The sequence below is a fragment of the Dipodomys ordii genome, unplaced genomic scaffold (assembly GCF_000151885.1).
Source record: "Dipodomys ordii isolate 6190 unplaced genomic scaffold, Dord_2.0 Scaffold6, whole genome shotgun sequence".
Classification (NCBI taxonomy): Eukaryota; Metazoa; Chordata; class Mammalia; order Rodentia; family Heteromyidae; genus Dipodomys; species Dipodomys ordii.
Genome location: NW_012267222.1, coordinates 19,010,956 through 19,019,779, shown reverse-complemented (window position 1 = coordinate 19,019,779; position 8,824 = coordinate 19,010,956). Strand labels below are relative to the sequence as shown.

Below are 8,824 nucleotides of genomic sequence, written 5' to 3'. Positions count from 1 at the left end.
GAGGCCCTGGGTTCGATTCCTCAGCACCACATACGCAGAAAAAGCCAGTAGTGGAGCTGTGCCTCAAGTGGTGAGCGCTAGCCTTGAGCTGAAGAGCTGAGGGACAGCGCCCAGGCCCAGAGTTCAGGCCCCACAACTGACAATAAATAAATAAATAAATAAATAAATAAAGAGTCTCATAGCCTTTCCTGCCTAGGCTGGCTTTGAACCATGATCCTCAGATCTCAGCCTCCTGAGTAGCTAGGGTTATAGGCGTGAGCCACTGGTGCCTGGCTTCCAAATAATTTTCTACTGCACTACAAGCAGTTCAAATGCAATGTCTTTGAATAATTTCCATTTTCATGGTACATGGAGTATTCCCTATAGGCTCTTAGAGCAAATGTTACATTGCAACTTTTTTACTTGCAGATATTAAATACTCTTTTGTTTACCCACTTGTCTCCAGGGAAAGGGCCTGAGGCATTTATCCCATGCTAAAGAGAATATGCTGTCCTGCATTTCACTTTTACAAGCCAGAACATATTTGATAAAGTCTTATTACGTAACTCAGGAACAGTCAAGAATGGTTATCCAGTCTAGGCCTGTTGGCTCCTGCAGGAATAGGACTGGCAATATGTGGAACTCCCTGACCATATTAGAAGAACAAATACTAAAAAGCTTTCCCAAGTATTATGCTGGGGACTCAATAAACCTGAAAAGGATATTCCATGTCAATCAAGGCTCACATGATTAGCAATACAAATTCACCAAAAATTAGGAGAAATTACCTTTTCACATCACCAGCTTTTTTTTTGGGGGGGGGGGCAGTCCTGGACTTGAACTCAGGGCCTAAGCATTGTCCCTAAGCCTCTTTGTGCTCAAGGCTAGCACTCTACCATTTGAGACACAGCACCACTTCCAGCTCTTCCTGAGTAGTTTTAATTGGAAAGAGTCCCATGAAATTTTCTGCACAGGCTAGCTTCAAACCATGATCCTGAGATCTCAGCTTCCTGAGTAGCTAGGATTACAGGTGTGAGCCACTGGCACCTGGCTCTGCCCTGCTTTGTATGTGTGTGTGTGCCAGTCCAGGACTTGAATTTGGGACCTGGCACTGTCCCTGCGCTTTTTACCTCAAGGCTATCACTGTACCATTTGAGCCATAGCTGTACCTTTGGACTGTTCAGTGGTTAATTGGAGATAAGAGTCTCAATAGACTTTCCTGCTGTAGCTGGCTTCAAACCTCCATCCTCAGATCTCAGCCTCTTGAATAGCTAAGATTGCAGGAGTGAGCCACTGGTGCCTGGCTTTGCTTGCCTTTTTTTTTTTTTGGTCAGTCCTGGGGTATGAACTCAGGTCCTAGGCACTGTCCCTGAGCTTTTTTTGCTCAAGACTAGCACTGTACCACTTGAGCCACAGCCTCACTTCTAGATTTTCCTGTATATATAGTATAGGCAATATAATCCAGGGCTTCATGCATGCTAGGCAAGCTCTCTACCACTAAGCCACATTACCAGCCCCTTTGCCTGCTTTTCTGTCCCAGGCTTCTTCTATCTAGAAAAGCCTGTACTGCACACTTCTTTGCTGTGCACTATTGTTGTTGACATTTACTGTTCTTGTAATCACAGTGTTCTTCACTGCCAAGCACTCACAGTTTAGAACAAGCAGAGTCCCTCAATGACGTTTCATGAGTGCCCTTGTCCCCAGAGGTCCAGGAATCACACTTGGAGATTCACTGCTCTAGGCACTCTACAACAGCACAAGTAAAAACAGCTCTTTGAGAGAACTAAAAAACATGGCAATATCTTGGCCTGTTTCTTCAACCTATTTAGATCCAATTCAAAAACAATGAGTTATATTTATTGAACATCTGAATATAGAAGAGTAAAACATATAGGGTAATTAACTGCTAAGATGCTCCTTTATGATTCTCATCTTGTTATTTATATCCCTGTTCAATCCAGTGTGACTAAGAGAACAGAAAAGAGATGTACTTGCTTCTGAGATTACACTGCAAAAGATACCAGCACACAGCCTACTTCTCACTTTTGATGGAAGGAAATGAATCACTAGTGGACTAGGACAGTGTCTAGAAAATAAAGACTTAAAGAGCTAGGGGTATAGCTCAAGAGATAGAATGCCTGCTTAGGAAATGTAAGGTCTAAGTTCAAACCACAGTATTGTCCAAAATAAATAAGTTAATTTAGATTAAAAGATTTGAATTATGTAAACTTATTAAAACATTTTCTTTTCTTTCGTTCTTTTTTTTTCTGCTGGTCCTAGGGCTTGAACTCCAGGCCTGCACACTGACCTTGACTCTCTTTGTGCTCAAGGCTAGAACTCTACCACTTGAACTGCAGTGCTCCTTCTGGTTTTTTCTAAGTAGTTTTATTGGAGATAAGAGTCTCAGATTTCCTTGCCAGGACTGGATTGGAATTGGGATCCTTGGATCTCAGACTCCTGAGTAGCGAGGATTACAGGTGTGAACCACCAGAGCCCCGTTTAGAATGCTTTCTTTATAATTTTATTATGAAAACTTGTTTTATAATCAGTACCCTTCACATTCAAACTTTTTGTAACTCCAGTCAAATTCTGTGTTCATGAAGTATAAAATACTATGTTAAAATAGTGATCTTAAGATTTAGTGGCACCAGTGTGCACCACCGGGCACCAGTGGCTCATGCCTGTAATCCTAGCTACTCAGGAGGCTGAGATCTGAGGATCACGGTTCGAAGCCAGCCCTAGCATGAAAGTTCTGAGACTCTTATCTCCAATTAACCACCAGAAAACTGGAAGTGGCACTGTGGCTCAAGTGGTAGAGTGCTAGCCTTGAAGTTGAAGAGCCCAGGGACAGTGTCCAGGCCCAGAGTTCAAGCCCCACAACCGACAACAACAACAACAAAAAGATTTAGTACCAAGCCATGGCTATTCCTATTTCCCCTCACATGATGTTACATGTTTAAAATTCTAAGCAGAACACCTTGAACTCTCTGGAATGCAAAGAAAGCCAAACATCAAATTATTCACAAAGCTGGGCAGTGGTGGCTCATGCCTAAAATCCTAGCTACTCAGAAGGCTGAGATCTGAAGATCATGGTTCAAAGCCAACCTGGGCAGGAAAGTCTGTGAGACTCTTATCTCCAATAAACCACTAGAAAACTGGAAGTGGTGCTGTGGCTCAAGCGGTAGAGCACTCTCTTTGAGCTGAAGAGTGCAGGGACAGCACCCAAGCCCAGAGTTCAAGCCCCATGACCGACCAAAAAAAAAATTATTCACAAAGCATCAGCTATTTATTTTTGTCATTTCTGATCTTGAATGCAGGGTCCCACCTAGGCCAGAGTTCTTCCAGTGATCTACATCCAAGCCCTTACAAGAGGCTTAGGCTTACTTTTTCATAATTCTGATTATAAACTTAATATAAATTCCCATTTTATATTCTCTGCATTAAAAAGCAGGACAAGATTAATTAATCCAAATCATTTCTAGAAACCTGGGCATAACAGGGATTTTTTCTCACGGCAAATACTTACTGTGTGAGAACCGCTGAGTGATGGGGGTCCCAGGATAAGGGTAGGTTCGGCTCTCCCACTGAATGTTCCCCTCCTGGACAGCTTTCATGAAGCCATGGTAACACTGGTGCGCTACACCTAAAGACAAAAGGAACAAATGCCTTAGCCTGGACATGTAGCTTGTAGATAAAATTATCTGAACTATCTTTACACTACTTTATAAATTTTTTTGAGGAAGTCTAATTTCATTTCATTTTTATTCAGTCATAGAATTCCAAAATTTCAGAATTATATTTTCAAATCAGAATCATAGAATTTCAAAACTGGAAAATACAATCCCTTCATTTTACTGAGGTTAGGTAATTTGCTCAAATTAATTCACATTATAACTCTGGTCCCCTTTAAGTTATATCATGGGACAATTCATCAAGATAACCAACATTTTTACTTCCAAGTTTTGTGACAAATATAATGAAACAGTGTATATAATAATAAGACATCTACTTAAGCCAGGTGCTGGTGGCTCATGCCTATAATCCTAGCTACTCAGGAAGCTGAGATCTGAGAATCATGGTTCAAAGCCAGCCTGGGCAGGAAAGTCTGTGAGAATCTTATCTCCAATTAATCACCAGAAAACTGGAAGTGGCACTGTGGCTCAAGTGATACAGAGTGCTCACTTTGAGCTGAAGAACTCAAGGACAGTGCCCAGGCCCAGAGTTGAAGCCCCACAACTGACAAAAGACATCTACTTAATAAATATCCATCGCTAGACCATAGTAACCAAGCATTAAGCAAGGACATGGTAAATTAGCTTATAACATTCTAAGATGATGAATTTCTGCCTAAGAAAAGGTTTTTAAAAAGTAAGCTTTCTGTCAGGCACAGGTGCCTCTTGCTAGATTAATCTTAGCTACTCAGGAGGATGAAGTCTAGGGATTGCAGTTCAAAGCTAGTCAAGGCAGGAAAGCCTATCAGACTCTTAATTCCAATTAACCAACAAAAGCTAGAAGTGGAATTGTGTCTTAAGTGGTTAGAGAGGTAGACTTAAGCAACAAAGCTTAGAGACCCTGATTTTAAGACCCAAGACTGGCACTAAATAATGAACAGTAAACAAACATTAAAGTAAGAAGAGAAGAAAAATATGTTACCTACTAAATTTTCATGACTGCAGTATATTTAAGGGCAAAGAAAAGGAAATAGGGAGTTTAAAAATGAATCACTCAACAAAAACTAAAAGAGCCGAGCGCTGGTGGCTCACGCCTGTAATCCTAGCTACTCAGGAGGTTGAGTTCTGAGGAACAGGATTCAAAGCAGGCTTGGGCAGGAAAGTCCTGAGACTCTTATCACCGAGTAACCACCAGAAAACCAGAAGTGGCGCTGTGGTTCAAGTGGTAGAGAGCTCACCTTGAGCCGGAAAGTAAAGGGACAGCACCCAAGCCCAGAGTACAAGCCCCATGACCGACAAAAAAAAGGGAGAGAGAGAGGGAGGGAAAAAAAAACTAAAAGAACTTCTATTTTCACAATACCTTTGATAAGTCGGTACCATTGTTTACAGACAAGAGCAGCAGTTTTGTGCTCCTGATATGGTGAGAGGAAGGACAAGATGTACTCCAAAACCTCTTCTGGTAACTCAGACATGGACCTATTGTGTCTAGCCTCTTCAACCTCCAGTTCAGGCTGTGGGTCCTCATCTTGCTCCATTGTCCCTTCCAGCACAGTTTCTTCTTGGTCCACAGCCATAAAACTGTCATCTTCACTGTCCGAGGAGCTGGCCATGACATCCCACTCCACAGCTACAGGTAAACAACAACACCAGTATATGACTGTCAGAAACTCAGAAATGACTCAGCAAACAAAAAAATCCCTTCCCACACTTGGTAGGAAATTTTTCCAGAACTCTCCCACACTATTTAGGAGCCATCTTAATGTCACAGGTAGCAATCAAACACCAACCTGTCAAACAGAGGCTTTTTTTTTTTTTTTGGTCAGTTGTGGGGCTTGAACTCTGGGCCTGGGCGATGACCGTGAGCTCTTCAGCTCAAGGCAAATGCTCTACCACTTGAGCCACAGCACTACTTCCAGTTTTCTGGTAGGTAATTGGAGAAAAGAGTCTAACCAACTTTGCTACCTGGGCTGGCTTTGAACCATGATTCTCAGATCTCAGCCTCCTGAGTAGCTAGGATTATAGGTGTGAGCCACTGGCACCCAGCTTAACTAAGGCTTTTAATGACACTTTTTTTCTCGCCACTAAAAACTAGAATAAAGCTGGGCATTGGTGACTCACGCCTCTAATCTTCACTACTCAGAGGTTGAAATCTGAGAATTTCAGTTCAAAGTCAGCCTGGGCAGGAAAACCTGTGACTCTTATCTCCAATTAACTACCAGAAATGGGAATGACACCGTGGCTCAAAGTGGTAGAGTGCTAGCCTTGAGCAAAATGAGCTCAGGGACAGCACCCAGCTCCTGAGTTCAAGCTTCAATAAGCCCACAAAAAACAACAACAACTGTTATCCAAGTTCTGGTATAACTGTAAAACTGAAAACTCTTCTCCCATCATTCTTACAACTATAAACCTTACAACTATAAGATGACAAATGGAATAAGGTAGCCTCCTTTAGCCAGTAACAATGATCTAAGACTTCAAACTTAGGAAGAAAACTAACTCTGGGTCCTGCAAAGAGAACTAGAACACTGTGGATAGGAATTAAAAAATGATTGCAATCTTGGGCTGGGAAGGTGGCTCAGTGGTAGAGCGCTTGCCTTGCATGCTTGAGGCCCTGGGTTCGATTCCTCAGCACCACATGAGCAAAAAGAAAAAAGCCGGAAGTGGCGCTGTGGCTCAAGTGGTAGAGCGCTAGCCTTGAGCTGAAGAGCTGAGGGACAGCACCCAGGCCCAGAGTTCAGGCCCCACGACCGGACCAAAAAAAAAAAAAAAAAAACAGGCCCAGAGTTCAGGCCCCACGACCGACCAAAAAAAAAAAAAAAAAAAATGATTGCAATCTTAAACTGGTATGATAGCTCACACCTATCATCTCAGAATTTGGGTTGAGGCAGGAGAACCAACAATTTGAGATCAGCCTGGCCTACACAGCAAGACCTTATTTTAAAAAAATTAGGATACAGGCACTGGTGGCTCACACCTATAATCCTACCTACTCCAGAGGCTAAGATCTAAGGATCACAGTTCAAAGTGTCAAGAAAGTCTATGAGACTCGTATCTCCAACTAATCTCTAGGAAGCCGGGAGTAGTACTGTTGTTCACACCCTTGAGCAAAAAGAGCTCAGGGACAGTACCCAAGACTTGAGTTCAAGCCCTAGAACTGACAAAAAAAAAAAAAAAGGAAAAAAAAATCAGTTTTGTACTGGCAATGTAGCTCAAGAGCCAGCACCTGCTTAGCAGTCTTAAGATCCTGATTTGAGCTAGCACCAAAAAGTTCTTCTAGCTTTAATGCAAGACAATTTGCTGAATGATAAATGTTCTAAGAATAGGCCTAACTGGCTAAAATATCAAGCATAAAGTATATTTGCAATAGAAAATATCAGAAAGATGGGTGCTGTCATCCTAGCTACTCAGGAGGATGAGATCTAAGGATCATGATTCAAAGCCATCAAGGGCAGCAAAGTCTACTAACCACCAACTAACCAACAAAAAGCCAGAAGGGGGGCTGTGGCTCAAATGGTAGAGTGTTACCTATAAGCAAAAAAGGGCCAGTGTCCAGGCTCTAAATTCAATCCCCAAGACTGGTACATAGAATACATGGGTGCAGACATACACACACACACACACACACACATATGCACACACAGATATAATACAGACTATGGAAGACAATTTATATTACTACTTTCCCCAAGCAGAATAAATCTGTTTGATTCAATAAAACAACTTACTCCCTTTCCAAATCTTCTAAAAGTACAATTAGCAAGCTCAGCAAAGGCATCTGCACTGTTGCAATACCCATCTTACTGTCCGCAAAAACACCAGACCTTGTTCCCAAGGGCATGTTTGCAAGCTTAGTCCTGGACACCGATGCCAGAAACACACAGGAGTGGGCTCAGATACAATTTCTTGGTAATAACATGCTCTGTACCAATTTACACGGCACTTCATTTTCACTTCCATGAGTAATGAAATCATCACTCACAGTCCCTAAGGACACAGAGGCATTTTGAAGCTCTGAGTTTTGTTTTCATGCCAAACAGAAGCCCTACAAAACATTTCATTTGTAGTATATTAACTCAATCAGTGGTTTTCATAAAACTTTAAAAAAAATCTTCCTAGAACAAAAAATCTCACTGAAAGTAACTGAGTAAGAGAATAAGAGACAGGGAAAGAGAGCACTAGATGAGGTTAATCTGCCTGAACTATATCTGCATGTGTGAATTGCCATGATGAAATCTCTTTATAGAATACATGCTAAAAAATGTTTTAAAGCTGGGCTGGGAAGGTGGCTCAGTGGTAGAGCGCTTGCCTTGCATGCCTGAGGCCCTGGGTTCGATTCCTCAGCACCACATAAGCAAAAATAGAAAAGCCGGAAGTGGCACTGTGGCTCAAATGGTAGAGTGTTAGCCTTGAGCTGAAGAGCTGAGGGACAGTGCCCAGGCCCAGAGTTCAGGCCCCACAACCAAAAAAAAAAAAAAAAACCAAACAAAACAAAAATGTTTTAAAGCTGGACAAGTGGCTCAAGCCTGTAATCCTAGCTACTTGGGAGATGGAACTCAGGGGAACGTGGTTGAGGCCAACCTACAATTCCATCTAGACTAATGGTTAAGTGCAAAGGTGCCTATAATCCTAGCTGCAGGGGTAGTGGGGAGGAGGGCCAGGGGGGCAGCAATGACACAATGCCAGTTGCACAACTGTCTTCCCTAGCAACATAGGACAGCACAAATAGATTAGAACTATCACAGCCCAAGCTGGGCACCGGTGGCTCACACCTGTAATCCTCGCTACTCAGGAGGCTGAGATCTGAGGATGATCACAGTTCAAAGCCAGCCTGGGCAGGCAAGTCTATGAGACTCTCCAATACACCACCAGAAAACAAGAAGTGGCGTTGTGGCTCAAGCAGTAGAACACTCGCCTTGAGATGAAGATCTTAGGGACAGTGCCCAGGCCCAGAGTTCAAGCCCCATGACTGACAAAAAAAACAAACAAACAGAAAAACAAACTATCATAGCCTAGACCAGACAGCATAAAACAATACCTACCTCGAAAATAACCAATGCAAAAAGGACTAGAGGTGTAACTCAGTGTTATCTTTCAACCAAGTATGAGGCCCTGAGTTAACCCTTAGAATCACACACACACACACACACACACACACACACACACACACACACACA

General features: G+C 42.5%; 1 protein-coding gene across 1 annotated transcript in view; it reads right to left on the bottom strand.

The window, feature by feature from the left end:
* Fbxo42 (F-box protein 42) overlaps positions 1-8,824 on the bottom strand; it is a 62,009-nt gene that overhangs the window by 39,914 nt on the left and 13,271 nt on the right. Inside the window, exons 2-3 of the mRNA XM_013035248.1 lie at positions 5,011-5,277; positions 3,506-3,622 (exon numbers count right to left, since the gene is read on the bottom strand). Of these exons, the coding sequence (XP_012890702.1) occupies positions 3,506-3,622; positions 5,011-5,260 (367 nt within the window). The 5' untranslated portion in view covers positions 5,261-5,277. The remainder of the gene's footprint in view (positions 1-3,505; positions 3,623-5,010; positions 5,278-8,824) is intronic.